Source organism: Cydia pomonella, chromosome 20, assembly GCF_033807575.1.
Source record: "Cydia pomonella isolate Wapato2018A chromosome 20, ilCydPomo1, whole genome shotgun sequence".
NCBI classification, from domain to species: Eukaryota; Metazoa; Arthropoda; class Insecta; order Lepidoptera; family Tortricidae; genus Cydia; species Cydia pomonella.
This window is the reverse complement of record NC_084722.1, coordinates 10,217,846-10,238,509: the sequence shown is the minus strand read 5'-3', so window position 1 is coordinate 10,238,509 and position 20,664 is coordinate 10,217,846. Positions and strand designations below refer to the sequence as shown.

The 20,664-nt window shown below is 34.1% G+C and overlaps 1 protein-coding gene across 2 annotated transcripts; it reads right to left on the bottom strand.

Annotated features, from left to right (window-relative positions):
• Positions 1–1,538: 1,538 nt before the first annotated feature.
• LOC133529057 (DNA ligase 1-like) lies at positions 1,539–18,698 on the bottom strand. 2 transcript variants are annotated; one of them, XM_061866668.1, is made up of 13 exons: positions 18,533–18,698; positions 14,287–14,491; positions 10,430–10,941; positions 8,653–8,812; positions 6,104–6,314; positions 5,736–6,018; positions 5,545–5,645; positions 4,779–5,091; positions 4,493–4,675; positions 4,283–4,393; positions 3,745–3,896; positions 3,128–3,329; positions 1,539–2,702 (listed from the first exon to the last, which is right to left on the bottom strand). In XM_061866668.1, the coding sequence occupies exons 2-13, from the start codon at positions 14,483–14,485 to the stop codon at positions 2,505–2,507; spliced, it is 2,625 nt and encodes an 874-aa protein (XP_061722652.1). In that variant the 5' UTR covers positions 14,486–14,491; positions 18,533–18,698; the 3' UTR covers positions 1,539–2,504. The 2 variants fall into 2 exon arrangements, with proteins under 2 accessions (XP_061722652.1, XP_061722653.1); XM_061866669.1 differs by lacking the exon at positions 4,493–4,675 and having other exon boundaries at positions 18,533–18,697.
• Positions 18,699–20,664: the final 1,966 nt, after the last annotated feature.

The following is a 20,664-nucleotide window of genomic DNA, read 5'->3' as shown; positions in this document are numbered from 1 at the left end:
GATTATAAGGCTCGAAATTGGGTCTGATTTCGGGCATGAAATGGGAAGTGTGGATGTAATTGTCGCTTAAGATTTGTGTTGTGTCTATAGAGCCCTTTAGCCATAATAATAATTATGTGTATTCTGGCAACACCTCATGTAATGTCAAAATTTAAAATGTTATCAATGATTATTATTTAAGTTTAAGAAGTGAAATAAAACGAAATACTTGTGGTTTTTGAGTACTAGTAGACAAAAATATGGAAAATTACATAATATTATACACTACAGTATTGTATGTTTGCCTTCTTACTTTATCGGTTTTGCTTAGAATAATAAAATATGAAGTGGATCATGGATCATTGGAAGACTTTTCCAACGTAAATTAATAATAAATATTCTGTTCTCTTAGATCTTATTAACGCCAAATTTATATTGAGTTAATGAATTTGCTTTTCCTGTGTATTGTATTATCAATGTCTTAAATCTCAAAAGTTACTCTTCAAATAGCTGAAACATGTCTCTATAAAAAGTTACCGTCATCAAGACTTGTACATATGTGAATGTAAGTAATATCGTACGATTATTATTACTACTTACATTGATTACTCACAGAATATTTATTGTTTTTTAAAAACATGAACTTAAAACGTAAAGCAATAACATCTAACTTCCGGCGTATTGGTATGATGGAAAGGGACAAACGATGATCAGCGGCATTGTAACTAGTACACGTTTATGAATAAGGGGGTAAGTATCTAATGGTACTGCACTCTCTGTCACGGAATCCAATACATTTGTGCGCCTCCGCGTGTTGGGGAAATTAACCTGTGCCCATGTGCCCCATATAATCAAGTCTCAAGTCTGCTAGTATTAGGAACTAAGTAATAGTAGCACTCCTCCTCCAGCCTCCATCTTCTGTACTAAATAATTATTATACTATTTGAGCATACATAGCTAGCATAGGTACTCAGAACTTGCATAAAATAACCTGCATGTCTATTGGGTATAATAAATAAATATTATAGGGACATTCTTACACAAATTGACAAAGTTCAATGGTAAGCTCAAGAAGGCTTGTGTTATTGGTACTCGGACAACAATATATATAATATACAAATACTTAAATACATAGAAAACATCCATGGCTCAGGAACAAATATCTGTGCTCATCACATAAATAAGTTGTAATTTTCATTGGATTGAATTTAATTTTTTTTATAAGACAGAACTACATAAAAATGCTTCTTTATTTGTTTTGATGAAGATTGAAACTCCATTTAAACAGTGTATACCTCATAATGTACACTGGGGGGTTATGCTAATAAACTGACTTTATTATCCATAGAGAAATGATCCTAGTTTATCCTCTGAGTTGGAAGGTCAGATGGCAGTCGCTTTCGTAAAAGCTAGTGCCTACACCAAATCTTGGGATTAGTTGTCAAGCGGACCCCATGCTCCCATGAGCCATGCCAAAATGCCGGGACAATGCGAGGAAAAAGAAGAAGTGAAAAGATCCTGTGTCCATAGATTAACTCATAATTAAACAAACAGCTACATAGTTTAAAAAAGTTTATTGTTTTCCTTTGGCAATACAAATTAGGCATTATATTAGAGATTATCTTATATGTGTGTGTCAATATTATTTACAAATCACATAATATTTTTTCAATTAGCATATACCTGCATAAAAATCAATCTGATATATTATACTAGTAGTTTTTCTTTTGATTTATTAAATACTGATGGTATAAATATGCCCGTAACATGTAATAGGGATAAATAGGATATAAATAAAATTTCACCCAATCAGGGCTAACACAATTTCATTAGTAAGTATAAGTATTAATATTTATCAAGCAATCACAATTTGTATTTGACATAGTTACTATAAGTATTATTTTGATTTGCAGCATGATATGTTCACCATTTCAATTATTATTCTTATTTCTTTTACTCCATTAAAGAAATGAATACTTAAATAGCTAGCAATCAAGTTTTAATTACTTTGTGGTAACTTAATATATTATAATTAGGTTTTACCATATGTTTCCTTGTTATTTATAGAAATTAACTGATTATTTTATCATGTTTAGAAATCTTCATGTTTAGAAATCTTCACATAATATAATCTCAATTTATTAAAATGTTTACTAACAACACCAATGACATTGGCACTCTATATTTGAAACCAATTAAGAGATATTTAATTTAGACACTGCGTAAGGTCACTTGCGAGTAGGATCAAAACTTTTTTTTATACCACGTCAGTGCTTTATGGTAAATAGTATAATTTTTTTGTTATAAGTCAATTTCTATAGTTATTTATTATCTTAGATGAATTAATAGGGTTGGCCGGTCGAAGCTTTTTACCGATGGCGCCAGCATAGGTTTCCCCTGTCATGCCTATTAAATGAGTCATTAAATACTTTTATTTTTTATTTATGGCCTCTATGAGCCCTCATAGCCAAATCCCATACAACAAATCTAAAAACAAGGGAAACTTTTGGCAGTTGCCTTGCCCATTACTCAAGGTCATTAATTAGAGAATCTAGCTCATGCTGAAGGGTAATGGACTCCTCTCTCTGCTTCAGCACGTCATCCTTCAGTCTGTCCACATTAGCCATCAGTAGAGCGTTGCCCTTCTTGAGCGCGTTGACTCTACTCTCGTGTCGCTTCATCCTTGTCGTGAGGTTGTCCTTCTTTTTCGGCAATGGAGCGTCCTGAAATAGATATACAAAAACTTAACTTAATGTCTAGTTTAATAGTGAGTGATAGTATGTGTTCTGTTCTACGTCCGACTTCTTCTACTCAACCTTAATCATAATGGAATAAACTAATGTTAAATGACATCGAAACAATTGTCTAATATGCGAGATAATACGTAAACTAAATACTGGGGATGGGTGACTTGAAAAAAGGGAAGCAAGCTATCATTCATGTATTGGACATTATTAATCAAAATAAATTACCACCTTTTGTACGTTCAAGTTTTAGAAAAACAACTGCTGCACTATAAGCTGGAAATACTTCAACTGGGTCCTAAATGTGCATACAAATACACACTTTTCTTTGAGGTCATCGTGTTTAGTAGTTTAAAGCTCAACTCAAAGTTACTACTTAGCATCTTATTATACAGATAATTTACCTCAGGTTCACTCTCACTCTCCGTTTCGCTTTCCGTGTCCTGCTCCGTCTCAGTTTCAGTCTCCTCTTCGGTTTCACTCTTCTCTTCCTCCTCTTCCTCTGATTCCTCTTCCTCCTCATCTTCGTCTGAGCCGACTTCTTTCATCATGGCCGCCATCTTGTCTACTTCGCGCTTTAATTCTTTGTATTTCTTCTTCTCGTCTCTGCAAAATTAAACAAGCATTTACCCATCTGCTTTTGGGTAGCATTATGTTTTTATGTTAGGTATATTATGTTCATGTCGTAAACTAAAAAGCTCAATATAAATAAACAGTAATTAAAACATTTAAAAGACCCTATTGAATATGTATAAGTAACAACTAACTATTTTACCTCCAGGCCTTGCCTTAAGGTACCTAAATAATCTCGGATACTCAGTGCGGAAAGAGAAGAGTCGTGAAATGTATGGGGCACAATACATTCCACGACTCTTCTCTTTCCGAACAGACTCTAGGTTCTTCTTTTATAATTAAGTCTGCTCTGCTTTATAATTAAGTCGTAAAAAAGTTTTTTGTACCGCAGTCGTAATTTACATTAAAAACAGACATTGAGAGGTAAAACATAATTAATTCTACTCACTTCAAAGCCAGTTGTTGGTTTTTGAGGGACATTTTGAAGGCCATTCTTTCGCGCTTCATAAGGTCCTGTTTTTCTTTTAGGTGTCGGATTTTGTTTCTCATATTGCGTACTTCTTTTTCCATTCGCTTTTGTTTCTTTTCTTCAGTCTCCTCCTGAAATTAAACATTTTATGTTAAATAAGCACGTAAATTGTACCGCCAGTGTCATTATTATTTCAGCCTTTTAACGGTCACTGCTGAGGCTGAGGCTTCTGTTAGCGTACGAAATTGTTTTAGACTGTAAATGGTAGTAATTAAATTTCTATCTATCTGTAATTATTCGAACTACCAAAATACTTATAAATCAATGCAATCATAATAGTATACTGTATATTAAGGGCCGTAAACGAGACGAACGAGTGTGTATAAAACTTCTGCCTAATTTCATACGTAAATTATAGCACAACCCTAGGTTAAAATTTAGGATTTACGGACCGCATCGCCTACGTGTAGTACTAGTAACACGTATTACGCGCAAGTGTGATAACAAAAATACAAACCTCTTCAGGCTCCGATTCCTCTTCCTCCTCGAAACTGTCGTCTTTGGTAACCGAAAGCTGTTTTATTGCGTGACTTGATCTCCTTGAACCCACGTTTGTAGGCATTATACCCTAGAATGGTTAAAATGTGTGACTTATATTAATTCTTTTGTATTAATATGTAAACAAAGTAAAGAGCAAACTTTATGTGATTAATAAAGCAACCCATACCTCGTTGTCGTTAGTGTCAGCGTTAGTAGTAGCAATAATGTTAGTTGATTTAGCGCTTTTCCTAAGCTCTTGAGCAGCAGTTGAGTTTACATCAATGTTTAATAACCTACACTCTTTTTCGAAATCCAGCTGTCTCTTCTGGTAGAATGACAGTGGTTCTTCTGACTTATACACCTCCTCGACCTGCAAATGTGTTAGTTAAGCTAAGCTGAAGCAGTTTTAATATAAAGCAACATGTTAAACATTTCTTTGAAACATATAGGTAGAGTTATGGTTAAAGTTTTACCTGTAGTGCTTGTTCTAATTTCTTTTCTAACTCTGCATTCTTTCGTTTTACTTCCTCCAGTTCTGTTAGTGCCGTGTCCCTGTCTTCTGCGGCTTGCAGATATTGCTTTTCTAAGTTATCTGCTGTGTCTTTAGCCCTATCTACTTCCATTTTAAGGCTGTTCACCAGTCTCTCATCGTAAGCGTCTGTAACTGATATAACCGTCTTATGTTGTTCCTGTCTTATAATTGCACGTTCTCTTGCCAATTCAGCTTCAAGATTTTGTATCCTCGTCAGCAGTCGTTTATTTTCTCTTTCTTGAGCTTCCTTATTCCTGAAAAGGTTCAAACCATTTTTGTAAACATAGAAAGTAAAAACAATAAATGTATTTAATTGTTTAACCTCAATGTAAATTACATCGAGGTTAAACGCTGCGACTTGCAATCCGGATGTCGCGGGTTGAAACCCCGGCTCGTACCAATGAGTTTTACGGGACTTATGTCGCTTTTTGGTGAAGGAAAACATCGCGAGGAAACCGGCTTAAACCCAATAAGGTTTAGTTTACCCTCTAGATTGGAAGGTTAGGTGGTGCTTTCGTAAAAACTAGTGCCTACGCAATTAGTGTAAAAGCGACGAAAAAGAGTTTATTATTTTTAAATTTAAGAAAATACACCACCTAAAATCTCAGATCAGAACTTTTTTGAGGTGGCGAATTTTTCCTTTAACCAAATAAATCAAGTTTTTGCTAGCAAACAGATAAAATTTAGTGCATTGTTGTTGATTTTACCTAAGTTCAATCGCCAGTAATTGTTTTGTTGATTGAAGGTCGTCTCTGACTTTATCAATATCATCCATCTCATCGATATCTTCTTCTTCTGCACCGGGGACCTGAAATGTTTAAAAAATATAAATAATGACATTGGTGCTGGTTTTTATTTCAGATACTCTTAAAACTTAAATCAGAGAAAATATTATTACCTCTGCTACTCCTCCTGCTATTGAGACTCCCGAAGGAGACGCAGCTAATAGATTAGCTTGAGACATTGACTTTTGAACCTGTTCTTCAATAGTCATTTGCCTTCTAAACTTCCTTAAACCTTCCAAATTAGGTTTGCTCCTGTCATTTGTTTTAGTTTTCTTTAGCTTAATGCCCTGATTGATTTCTTTTAATAGAGCGTTGTGTGAGTTTGGTTTCTCTGATTCAAATATAAATTGGTCTTTATTTTTTACTACTGATGTTTTTGTAATAATTGGGCTTGATCTGTAAAATAAAATCGTTACTTTAGTTTCTGCATTTTTCACTATCTTCTGAAAAAAGAGATGGTATTAATATACAAAAAATAAACCTGTCATTGCAAACGACGTGTTTCAATTTTTTGCCTTCTTCTACTTCTTTCATCATGTCACTCCAGTCAGGTCGCTTTCTAGGTCTGCTTCGAAGGCTTTCCAACTTTTTCAACTTGTCCAGATCTAATGGAGCTTTTTTGAATTCGGGTGGAGGAGGCATTTTCGGTGGCATTGGTGGCGGCATTGGTGGTGGCGTTGGCTTCAACAAGCCTGTTGTAAATGGTCTTTGTTATAAGTTTGAAAATGTGATAACAAAAATAATGAGGTTGTATTTCTCCTTTTGTCGTTCAAAACATATTCTAATTTTAGAGTTTATTAAAAATAACGTACTTGTATCAAATTTGTACATTTTACGAATTACTTCTTTTATAAAAACATGTGTTACATATTTTTGACTGCAGGTAATTTGTTCCTATGTAAGCGAAAAGAAAACGATCTTGTGTTTATTATACTAAATACACTTTTCCCTAACTTATTATATGGACTCGGCAAATGAGACAAATTCGCGCTATCTACTGCATTTTTATGTTTTTGTCATCATTGTGTCAAAAAATATACTGAAAGAGTCCTAATGTGATTAACGTAAGCGTACTAGGCGCACCAATCACCAGGTATAGAAAAATACTACTTAGGCGTAAATTATTCAATCATTTATTTTACGAACCCTTGAAAAGATTAACTCGATCATCTGTGTAGTCATCCATTTTCACTTTGATGTCAGTTTTTTTCACAACACAAAATTTTATATATCGCAATTTTCATTATATAAGTAACACTTTAATTTCTATTACACTTTTTCAAATTAATAATATAAAGTGGTAACACATAATAGTCATGAGTGCAATACACCACCGAATAATCAAATTTTGCACCTGATTCATGCACGCGACGTACGCGGAACTATCTGTGACTATTTTGGTTGGATTTAGACTACTACCTAGGCAGTCTGGCGCACATGAGATGACTAAGTTAATACTTCAGGTGCGTCGATGTTTGTAATTTATGCGATACTTCAGTCTGTAGTTAATATTATTCCTGGATATTGGTTCCTGGCCCTTTTGTGCATTACAGTATTTATTTACGTATATATTATATATTTTTTGTGTCATTATAATCATAATCATAATATATGCGTTAGTTACTTTATATATTTATTTTGAGGTGCAAAATAGGAGGATTTGCATTCGTTATATTTCATATATCATCTTCTAGTACACCAGTGCCTTGACCTTACAACTTATTTATTTCACCGCCAAGTAGGAGTGATAAATTTAATGTAATTCAAATCAATGTGGGTATTAGAATTAAGCACGTATACATTTTTTTACTTGCATTTGCTTGGAGTACATATTTTTCAATAAGTCTAAGTTTTATTATTATTATTTTTTGTAATAAACTTACCGAAAAATGCCATTTCTGTAAAGAGGAGTCATGATAAGCTAGTATATAGAATGAAAAACTACTAGTTAACTTCATTGTTGCAACCGATTATATTGGCAAACATTTAAGAGTGGTCTCAAAATCAAGAAATTAGAAAATAACAAAATTTATAGGCGCGGCGCGCCTATAAATTTGTGACGGAAGTTTTCGCGATCGCAAGGGTTTTGACGTTTTTCCTCAATATCTCAGAAACTATATTTCTGCCCCTCGGCTATATTTCATTAGGTAAAATTATACTGTTATGGTATGCAGGTGATGCAGGGTAACGATATACAATTGAAAATAAATGAAAACTAGACATGTTTTACGTGAATTTTTCATGGATAACTGGCTGGCCATGTCAGAAAAATCAAAGGCAAAAAGACAGCCTTTAATTGTCCTGACATTGTCGCATTCCTGACATGCCAGAATTCTTGACATGTCGCGAAAATTCCTGACGTCTGGTAACCCATATAGAGCTTGAAATTTTAGGTTAGATGGTTTAGGGTGATTAAGGTAGACACAAACCTCTGACCTAAAATTGCCGCATCTAATCTTATTAATGTCATCAAATTCATCGTGCCAATATCGATGACGATTGATCTTGCGCCTGCGCCGATTGAGCACACTATCTGTCACACACTCTAATTATAATGCAGGGAAAGTGCCAGTGTGTCAATGTTGTGCTGATACGAAACAAAACGAAGCTCTAGGATTTATCACCAAAGGATTGTTTACTATTGGACCACGACACGTATGCATCGAATTTTGAAATTTATCCATGTAACACAAACACAACACATACTGTCCAAGCATAATATTGATGATAATGAAATTAGAATCTATTTTTTACTTGCTCTATAATTAGAAATCTATTAATATCATGTAAATAAAGAAATTATTTGTAATCCTACGTATAACTATAATAATAATTTATGATCAATACATTCTCTTAATATATGAGTGATATCGTAGGAAGATTTTGATATTTGGAGAAGTAAGTAAAACTCCTGGCGCAGACGCAGACAGATAAAATGGTGGCATTTTAAACTTTTTAAAGTTTATACTATTAATGTAACTATATACTATTTATTATATAACTGTTAATACTCGTATTTCTAAAACTTACTTCTTAAACTTTCATTCTTGGTCAGAGTATGTCCTTTAGGAACTTCATTAAGTGTCTTGTCGATGTTTTCTTTAACCCTCTCGTGTAGAGGATCCCTCCATTTCTTGACTGGTTCATCCTTTGATGCTTGCTTTACAAGGGATGGCTTGCGCGGAGGCAACTGTAAAAACCGATATGTATTCTCAAATATCGCTACAGAAACAAATGATTGCAAAATTATTGTTTCACCGCTTGTGGTAAATACTATTGATACCAGAACAAGCGAAAAATTCCAAAATATTAAACTAAGAGCCTAGCGAGGGGTTCGAAAAGTGGAGTGGGTTAAACAAATTTTGCCACCGAGTGAAACACAAAGTTTTTCACCACCTGTGTGACGAAAATACTAACTGTAATATATCAAACAAAATCAAATACAAATTAACGTTATTAAATAATTATCATTTAAATGTCAATTTTACCAGCAAACATAAGTTACATAAGGAAACCACTCAAAATTTGTGTCAAATCAGTTTGCCACATATGTGGACAAAATGCGATTTTCTCATTCGTTTTTTAATAATTAAGAGCGCCTTTACCAGCGGATGTGGTGAAAAAATATTAACATGACTATAATAAAGATTACTCCGCTTGTGTTTAATAGCTATTAGTACTTAAAATAATTAATATTACATTATAACCAGGGCCCGTACATTTCATGTCGTTGACGGAAAAATGACGTCACGCTACAGAGTATGATTCCAATTAGTGTTTTCGTAATAATTAATCATTTTTAAACCCCTTTAGTTAACTGATATAGATACTTGATAATCAGTACAGACAGAAACGTCTAAGTGACTTTCATCTTATTGTCAATCAACTAAATAATAGATTATTAGTTTATCAAATAATACATATTTTTGATTTTTAACAGTGTATTTGTGACAACCGGTTTGGCCTACGAAGCTGATGGTCCCGGGTTCAAATCCTGGTAAGGGCATTTATTCGTGTGATGAGCATGAATATTTGTTCCTGAGTCATGGGTGTTTTCTATGTATTTAAGTATTTATAAATATTTATATATTATATATATCGTTGTCTAAGTACCCTCAATACAAGCCTTATTGAGCTTACTGTGGGACTTAGTCAATTTGTGTAATAATGTCCTATAATATTTATTTATTTAATTATTTGATGTAACAAGTATTTATTTTTCTACGCGTCAATAAGTAAGTTATCTTTTGTAGTGTTGTAAAAAAACTCCCTGTAAAATTACGTCATTTTTGCGTCCAAGGCATGAAATGTACGGGCCCTGATTAAAACTGACTGTGAGGTACTTATGCCGTTAGTAATTTACAATTCAAGTTGATTGTGTTTATTCAAAATATATCCTTCCGATGTTTAATAATCCCTACAGTTACGGAAATGTGCTCTTTCCTATTTATAAACTCGGTAGTTGCGTCTGTAATACGTGTTAGCTATAATATTAATAATAATGACATCCAATAAAAAAATAGATCATAGAAGCGAAACACAAATCAAACATCCGCGATAACATCGTGGGCGCAAAATAGTTATTTTTGAATATGGTTTTATGTTTTGTTCATTCATAAAAGTTGATATCATTAAATACCCGTTAAAAAAAATCATATGCAAAAGCTCTTGTTATAAGCTCTTGTGCTACATACGAATAAATTATTAGAAGCGGTTAGTGATTGAGATTCAATGTTGCAAGTTATTTAAAATATATTGAATTTTATCTTATTTTTATGATTAAAGAGCACCAAGAGATCATACACACCTTTGTAGTAGGTTTTTCGATCGGTGGCTTTGTGGCCATTTTTGAGTCGTCCTTCTCTTCTACTTTTGTTGTATCAGTTTTCTTAAGAAGTGGCTTTGTCTCTGAAGTTTTGCTAGTTGAGTTTGTAAAACTTTTGTCATTTGGATTTTTATCATTTGCTACAGTATTATTTGTTTTTGATGGACTATTTTTCTCAAGAGGTTTCTTGTCTACTATTGTGACTGACTTATCTTTAGTTTTGTCACCATCAATTGTTCTCACACTCCTGAGTGCAGGTTTCTCTGGAGCCTTCTCATTTGAGTTTTTATCTTCAGTTTTAGGTGACTTATCGACTGATCTTAATGAAGATTTTGTAAATCGAGGTTTTTCATCTGCTGGTCTTGAAGCCTTGTCAGCAGATTTCGCTGCTGACGGTTTTACAAGTTTTTCTTCAACTGTCTCGGATACACCATTTTCTGGTTTTTCAGGCTTAACAGATTTTTCTTTTATCGTCGACTGTTTTTTTAAAACGGCTGAAAAAATATGAATAATTCTTAGACAACGAGACTACAAATAAATCTGGCGTAACTTTATATACAGAACTATATGAGCGTATCAAATATATTTGGGCGTTGAAGTGTAAAATATTATTGCAAATGTAGGTGACTTTATATGATAGATTTACTATGTACGATCACGGTCATTTAGGGTGCTAAATTGGTTGTTTAATAATTACGCTATGGAATGTTTAATTTAGCTAGAACCATAAATGGCACAACAATCCTGGATCCTGACTGTACAAGTACCTACGTTACTTAGAGTATTTCCATTTTTGTTATTTAATATAATATTTTTTGGTATTTAAGAAAATTTAGTTAAATTGATGGAAGCACGTGTTACGACCCCGATGTGGTGCATTTTGATGGCATTCACGTACGTAAATAAACATACTGGCTGCCAAGATGGCCGACCTTCGCTATTTTAGCGCGGTTACTTGTCAAACTTTCCTATTTGTTGACCGTCCGGATACATTTTTGTAACCATGAAAACATCATCAACACAATTTGTCATATTATTGTATATAACGCTAAGCTAGTATACTTGGCACTTATTAATAGGTTTTATTACACGTCTCTAAAATGTTAATTCGTAGAAAGAAATATTATCCATGTACGACATCGACTATTTATTAAATATTACTATGCAATATTTTAAAAATTATAATACAATAGTTAAGATTATACCACATTCCTCATCCGCTTTACTTTTACCAAATTAGTAACGCCCATAAATAACATTAATAATGAACTTCTGCCAGTAAATTAGATGTAAATAATGATTAATTTCATTCTCATTCTTAATTCAACTACATATCGTCTAAATCAAAACTTTAGCCGCAACCCAACATGTTCATTTGTTTTCAAAAAGTCTGTCGCGCCTAAAAATATCTCGAATCGTTGGCATCGGCCAGCTGAAAATATCTCCTCTTAACATCTTCAACGTTTATTCAAACAGAAAATACGGCATAAAATGCGATCAGTTTTGCATTGCTATGAAATGCATTTTAGAGGACAATGAACTTAACTGGTATTCCTAAATAGATAGATAAAGAATAATCGAATAGGTACATAAGAAAGTAAAATTTTTGTTTATCTATGAATTACAATATTTGTCGGTCGATTCAGAAGAAAACGTTGAAATATTATAAATATTTTCAGCTACGCTGCGCTCATATTTTTTATCGTTATATATGTATTTAGGATTTCGTACAGACCGACTGACTCTCCTCTATGCCAACTCTGCCCCATAAGTAATGGATTTGTATACCGCCCTTTAAACTTGTAAAACGCCACTCACGCCAAACGCTAGTTTTAACTAGATAGTATATATATGAGGCTTTACAATTAAAAGTCGTTTAGTTCTAATGTATGGCTTACATTATAGATAACTGTCTACATTTTACTTAGATATTAGAAAACCCAAAGTTTTAAAACCTACCATAGTATTAGGGATTATTGAATGCTACAACTATTTCATTAGTGGCTTTCTTCAATAGGCCTACCTGCGTTATTACAGTAAAGCTACGGAAAGTTTTACTTTATGTAGCACATGCACTTATACGTATGTCACTTGATATACAAAAACGTATCACGAAATTTAGCAAAATTTGACTGAATTCACCGATCGTGGACACAAGAACGTCACTCGGTTCCAAACTCCAGACTACCAACTTATGAACAGTTTGGGAGAGTCAATTATTCAGAACTCGTGTCTCCTGCCAAAGTTTCGGGCAGGTGTTGACGTCACTATGCTGTATACATCAACACCTATACACAATCATACAGTTACTAAATATTATGTATGTATTGTAAGATAGCCCACTCACGTAGCATGAGAAAATTAACGAGTCGTTTTGCTATGTGACGTACGATCTCACTTAAATTATTAATCTTTGATAATGTTAATTAACCGTTTGATTTTCGTGACCATTTTGGGCTGACTTGAGGCAGAGCAGAGCCTATGTAAAGTTTCAAAACGGACATTGTTTTCCAAACACTTTTCTTAAAATCTTATTAAATGCTAATGTTAAATCTCCGAATATATTTTATTTTCTCCATAAAGTGCTACTTTTGTTTTTTGTGGGAAAAACTTTTTACTCTATAATTTACAAAAAGAATCGTATTGATCACTAGAGTTACAGTGTCAATACATATAATTGTAATGAAGATGGCATATTATTTTTTCGACACTGACGACATGTTTTAATGCTGACCAGATCCCAGACACCTAAAGAGAGGACGATATGTGGAAAATTGTATCCTGGCTATAGCGAATAATTGTTACTTTTATTCTTTTTCGCCAAGTTGAGAATTACTCCTACTTAATAATTGCTGCAAAGTTTCCAATCGTGATGCACGATTTCCGTTTGCGAAAGACCCACGTGAGACAGGCGCCGGTTCTAATGTACGTCACAATGACGTTGGTGGTCGGTCGTAAACAAATAGAACGAAAGTGACAAGTATCCAGTCTAATTGGAGCACTATGATGTTCTATACCTTGTTTTAGAATGTGACTATTTTAATTACGCATGCAAGAATGGGGTAGATTTTTTTTCATTGACTTCGTATGAGATAAAGTTTCGTATTAGATAAGTATTACCGAGATTTTAATATACTTATGACGTAATATTTTACAATACTTTAGGTAACCGAGCAAACCAAAGGCTGCTTTAAAATTCAACCAGAACATGTTAAGATGAAGGCGATCAATGGGAGCATTGAATTACTTAATGAAAATCTTTATTTTCAGGCAATTGCTAGGCCCAGGCTGAAAATCAGAGCTGGATATCACATCTCTAGCACAGGCTGAGACTGGTACCCATTGCCTTAACGATATGTTATGTTTAATGTATTGTTTTTTCACTTTTTTATAATTTCTAATGTTTAAGGAAAGATGTTTTCTAGTTTTGGCAATAAACTTTTTTTACTTTTACTTTACTAACTATACCCATAGAGAAGTACCTAAAACTAGCATACATATTATTATAAAATATATCTTAACTTAAAACTAAAAACAAGCAAATATGGCTGCGATGCACTTCGCAACCCCGCTGTGTCATGGGGCCGGCCGCAGAACCGCCGGAACTTGACACTCTTCGGCCAAAAGTCCTCCTTGGTGAAGGTTGGCTTTACTTGATGGTAATTTATTCTACAATTATGATTTATGATCATTGAGTTCAACAAGTATCGTTTACAAAGGTTTGGCAGACATTATATTTTATTCGTTGTATATACGAAACTTCTCCAATTAGGTACACCTAACATCATATTATAGGTAATATAATCTTATATGAAGCCGGACGAGTTATAGATACTTACGCTTCAATGGTTTTACCGCAGGGGCTGGTGTCGGTTGCTCCTCACTGTCAGTCTTGTCAGCCTTTGCTGGTGTCTCCACTGGTTTCAATTTTCTCTGAGTCCATGGTGGCGGCGCTGCTGCGTCCTTATCCTTCACCCACGGCGGTCTGAAGGTCTCCCGCTTGACTGCCGGTTCCTTATTAACGCTGCCAATAGGCATTGTGTACTGCATTTAACAAAAAAAACGTCATTTATTTACTAATATCTAGTACTCTCTAGGAAATGAACACATACATGTGTGTGTATAGTGTGATAAATGTGTGTAGTGTAAAGTTCAAGTTGCTATGTAAGTAGTAGCTATCTAATGTATATACTAATTACAACGCCCCGTGTAAAGTAAAATAAAGATTCCGGAAGAAAAATAACCTGATGTCTGATAATTAAAAAAATGGACCATGTTCATAACGAAAGTTCCGTTACGAGCTTATGAGTAATCATCAAATATCAACTTATATATAAAGAAACTATAACCATATGAAATAAAGAACGAAGTCTCTATCAAGGATGCTTGTCTGCTTAAGTTGTCCAAAACTACTGCCGCCAGTCAATCGTATACTAAACTATACATGGGTAATACGGAAAAAATCTTACTTATTATAAGCCCAGTATATAGAGATCACGCAGTAAAAGTAAACGTTTATTGTTTGAAAATATAACTGTTTTTCTATGTGTGTTAGAACTTTACGACTTAAAAAAAACCCTACATACGTCAGAAAACATGAATCTAAAAAGATACCCCACAACCTACATACAAAAACACTGAGGGTCAAGATTTTCATACAAAAAGTGCTTTATGAAAAATGAGCCGTGTACTTTTCAGGTTGATCGTAAAGAAAATTGGTACGTATTGTCAGAAAGAAAAGCGATTAGAAAACTAAATGTTGCATATCTACTACAGTTTTTGGAGATTATAGGACTTTCAGTATGACCTATAAATTAAATATTAAAACATTATATATGTATTTAAATATTAAACAAATAGTGTAGGATACTGCTTATTATAACAAAGAATTACAAATTAGAACAAAATATGTTGCACAATCGGATTTGTATTTTTTAAACGTGCGACTATTCGTATAAAAAAAATTTAATTGTTAACTTTCAAGCGGGAATTTTTGCTATTTTTGAAGTGAATCGTTATTGTATATATTTACGAGTATATAATAATTTGACGGTTGCTACTGCTTCGTCAGTTTTAGTACCTTTGTAGGCTAAAGGTACTAAAACTGACGAAGCAGTAAAATTTTATTGTCCGCAATGTGTAATCAATAATGTATTGGTCATAATGTCGACAATAGCATATAATATTGGTCAAAAAGCAAAAAGTAGGAAAAGCCTATCGATACCTTTGTGTTCAATTGAACACAAGGTATAGATATTTATAATTCAAATTTTAAGTAGGTAACGTTAAAGATCTATAAAATTATACCTAGAATTTATAATTTGTTAGAAGATTGTACCTAGTAAGACAATGGTATAAAAATGCTTTCATCCCGTAGAGATAAAAAATAATACCTCAAATAGTAAGTGACTTTCATCGTCCTGTCCATTCATTCAATATGTATTATTTTTAACGCGGCTGTCATACGCTCTACGAGTCTTATTTAATTATAAACACTCAAAGACGATGAAATGATGTTTTCCAACGATTATACATAATCACGCTCGTTTTAAAGGGGAAAAATATATTATATGTTATCGTCTAGTACACATCCGCTCCATGGCTTAGCTATGCAGTATGCAGGATACAGAATTTCCATTTCTTTTTCTGTTGCAGTATTTTGAATTAAAAAAATAACGGGAGCTCCATCATTACTTAAATTAGGTAATGGAAAATAGATACTTGTCTGTTGTGTACAGGATATAAGAAGACACAATCAACTAAAGAGACAAACGCCCCCGCGTTTTACTACTGACGAGAAGGCAACCTAAAACTGTCCAATAAATTTATATACTTACCTGCATATGTAATAGTGAAAACCTTGACACATTGCAAAATATCTTTTTTTTATTTTTTATTTGGAGTATAAACGTATTTTATAAAAATTTACTTACTACTAGTTCCTACATTTATTGATTAAAAAAATAGACGTTTCATAAGGCGTTTTTTCTTTCAACATTAGTTGGCCTCTAGTATTATAATTTACTGTATTGATCATGTAAAATAAATGTAATCAGTGTATTATAATAGGAAAAAGGTAAATATAAATTCAGACATTTTGAATTTTAGATATATAAAATGACTAAGATTAGTGCCTAGAAATTCGAATGAATCAACATTATCATGTGAGCTAAGAAATACTTGGCTGGTATTCTGCTTCATCAATTATTTTCATCTATTGAGAATGACTTATCCCATTCATCCCAAACATAAAAGTGATTTTGTAAAGCTCTCAACAAGTCGAAGGTTTAAAAGAGATCTGAAAAGTTACTTGTTTGTTGCAACTTTGTAAACTATGATTAGCAGTAGTAAATGATACCGAGCTTAAGTAAAAAGCTAATACTGACGATTCATTAAAGTATTAAGTATAGACGGCTGCTGTAAATAGTAACTGCTACCTATTAGTAGCAGTAATTATTTACTTTTTGACTTTTATGTATAAATTTCCTTGTATATTATTTACCCTAAGAAGTTCTTCAATTCACCTCCAAGTTGTCCAACTAAATATATTTTTACATTCAGCAAGCCAGTCTAAAACTTTTGCTTAACCAGCTCTATATGAGAGAGGATTTCTGCAAGTACGAGGGTCATGCCAAAAGAAATTAGATACTCAAAAGTTACCGACTTTATTCTTTATTACAGCTATCTATTTTTTCGAAGTAGTCACCGTGAACACGTATACACTTTTCCATCCGTCTAAACCACTTAGAAAATACCGATGACCACTCTTCTTTAGATACCTCAGAAATTTCATAATTATACGCAGCCAGGGCATCTTCTTTGTTCTCAAATCGCCTTCCTTTTAATTTTTCTTTAATTTTGGGAAATAAGTAAAAATCGCAAGGGGCTAGGTCGGGGGAATATGGCGGGTGGGGCAAGATAGTCACGTTTTTTGAGCTGAAATAGTCAAGTGTTCTAGCAGAAGTGTGAGGGGCAGCGTTGTCATGGTGCCAGAGCAGGTGCTGAGTTCCCGATTTCGGCCGCTTGTCACACCAAGCTGACAGTACTCTGGGGGCACAAACTGTCACATACCATTCAGAGTTGACTGTCCTTTGATCTTCTAGCACTATCGTAGCAATATGTCCCGTCTTGCAGAAAAATGAGGCAATCATTTGTTTTTGTGTACTTCGGGTTCGGCGACATTTTGTTGGCGTCGGCTCATCTTCAAAACACCATACTGTGGACTGCCGCTTTGTTTCGGGGTCGTAGTTATATAGCCATGTTTCGTCACCTGTAAGTATATCATATACATTTTTTTTCTCGCCAGCGTCGAATTTATCTATCATAAATTTGCACCAATCTACGCGGCGGTCTTTTTGCAAATCGGTGAGTTTGTGCGGCACCCATCTTGAACAACGCTTATGAAGGGCCAGATGATAATGAATTATAGTTTGCAATGCTGCTGATCCAATACCCAGCTCACGCTCGAGCTCTGCATATGTAATTCGTCGGTTCGCACGAACATTTTTTTCCACAGCCTGTACGTTTTCTTGAGTGACTGCGGTTGGCGGCCGTCCGGTCTTCGCCTCATCTTCAAAGGTCTCTCGTCCCCTTTTAAATTCAGCAAACCAATTAAAAACAGTTGCACGTGAACAAGCAGACTCGCCAAAAGTTGAAACTAAAAGTTCAAAACACTCTTGAGGTTTTAAACCTTTTTTAAAATCATAATAAATCATAACACGAAAATCACGTCGAGTGAGCTCCATTGTTGCGAAAATTTCCCTCCAAAATTACCCAGAAAAAAAATAATTAAAAAAGGAATCCTAACATTTTCCGAGTGTTCCATATTTGAATTTATTAGCAAATAACCTACCTTTACAATGGTGTATAACTGGCCAGTATCGATCAAATGACCATAGAGTATCTAACTTCTTTTGGCATGACCCTCGTAGTGGCTACACCCCTTCAATTACAATAAACCACAACTGCTCACATTCCTTACAGCGTGTTTACACAAAATTTGAAATAAACCCAGCTATTTCTTAGCAGCTGCTTATAGAAACAGACGTTTACGAGATTCTTGTGATATTAAGAGCTATCTCTTACGTAGTTCTGGATATGTAGAGTATTGATGTGTTAATTACGCACTTATTGAAGATACACGTGACACGACACTTAATTTAACTGATCATATTTTCGGTAACCCGGAAGAGGAACCAGGAGGAACCGTCAGTTTGGGAAGCGGCCACGAGCGCGCTCCGCACTCGACTAAAGCCGGAATTTCATGACTGAACAATCCTCTGGAACTTATAAATAGGCGCGTCAAGACGGCGTGAACCATGAAAACTTTTGGGATATTACATTATCTATTTAATTTCACAAATTATTGGAAGAACTATTAACTTCTATTAATAATGCTAGTCATTTATATAATTTCCTATAATTGTGTTGAAATTCAATTCTGTCTCTTACCTATACTTTTTTGCCTACTGTATTAAAATAAAAATATATTATTTAGCAGTAACTTCCTTTTAGTAACTGTATATAAAGCGATTTAAAGCCGTTGTCTAACGGAAATGGATTTTCAAAGAATAAGTTTCAAATAAAATAGACCGTCCAGTTGTTCTATTTTTGAAGCTTTCGCGTTGCGTCCACGTCTCCTCTACATTACTGCTCGTACACAATGCGTATAATATATGTACATACTTATCTGTGAAGAATATTGAACGTAAATTAACCCATTTTGGTTACATTCGCTAAAATGAGTACTTATGGTATGAGATAACATTTTTGATGTTACTCGAGCGTATCAGATTATGAGTGATATCTTGCTACCCGTGGATTCTACCTTAAGCACTTTTAGCGTTAGGGGGTAGTTAGTGTAGTAGTGGTTAATAAAGTGGTATAGTAAAGTAAGATTGATAATGATTTGTTTGAATAATTGACATACCATAATTATTAGATACTGTACATACATATTTATGCAGATATCTTTCAGTACTCACCTCCTCTTCCTGCCAATTTATAAGATATGGCTGATGGTTTCCGGTGAACTATGCCGCGCCTGCGTGTAGACAGCTTCGTTGCGCATGAATATTTTGCCACTCCTTTGATGACCACTAGACTGTGACCTAGTATCTCATTTAATTTTGGGAAGTCGATTGTTCTACCAAGTATCTATAAATAATTTTGTTTATTACCTAGAGCTGCGTATCTATAATAGTTATTATTTTAATTAACTACATTGTATAGCGGGTTGCATGCAAGAGTTTGAAACACTGCCTGGCTGATTTTAGTTCGAAATTGTAGCGGCAGTGGCTATAGAGAATTGTTTACTGTCCTTTCCAAACAATTTGATCGACTGTACCTTAGAGTCTTCATGGTTAAATCTAATTGTAAGAGAAATAACCGCAAAACAATCAACCTTAAAAATCTGTAAATTTACGATCCTTTATACCACGTTTTATTTATCGGTGTACTCTCCACGTGTATTTAGGTACTGACAGACAACGCTCATCTTAAACCGAATGAACGAATACATTTTTCAATTAGCCTTGCTCACTTTGAGTTTTTGGAATTTAATCTCGAGAGTGTGCCTCTAATATTTTTAAAGAGTTCCCTCGATTTTCCAGGATTCCATTATAAGATCATGACTTGATGTTAATAGAACTAACCTGTGAAGTAGATACGCATTCAAACAAAAAAAAAACAAATTCGGTCCAGCAATGTTCGACTAATCGGAAAAAATATAAGATCCCGACGAGTAACCTTCTCTGAAATTTACAAGTCGATTAAAAAAAGCTTGTTTTTCTTATTTTCTGTGTTCGTGGACCCCAGATTGTAGACGGTTAGGTTAGGTTAGACAGGTTTTTGGCACATGAGCTATCAAAAAACTTCGCGGGTCAATGGTTTTCTGGAGCCGCAATATTTCCACATTATTTACCAAATCTTCTCCCAATTATTTTATGGTCAGTTATCTTTATCTGTAATGGGTCACGTTCTCTTGTTATCATAATTCGGTGCTAGTAGGATGTTTACTTAGACAGAGGTACTGTGGAAGACGATAGTAAATGTATGCTAATTATAATAATCATAATATAATTCAGCCTATATACGTCCCACTGCTCGGCACAGGCCGCATCCGCAAGAAGGTTTGGGCTATAGTCCCTACGCTGGCCCAATGCGGGTTGGAGGCTTCTCAAACACCTTTGAATTTCTTTGCGGATGTATGTTATCAC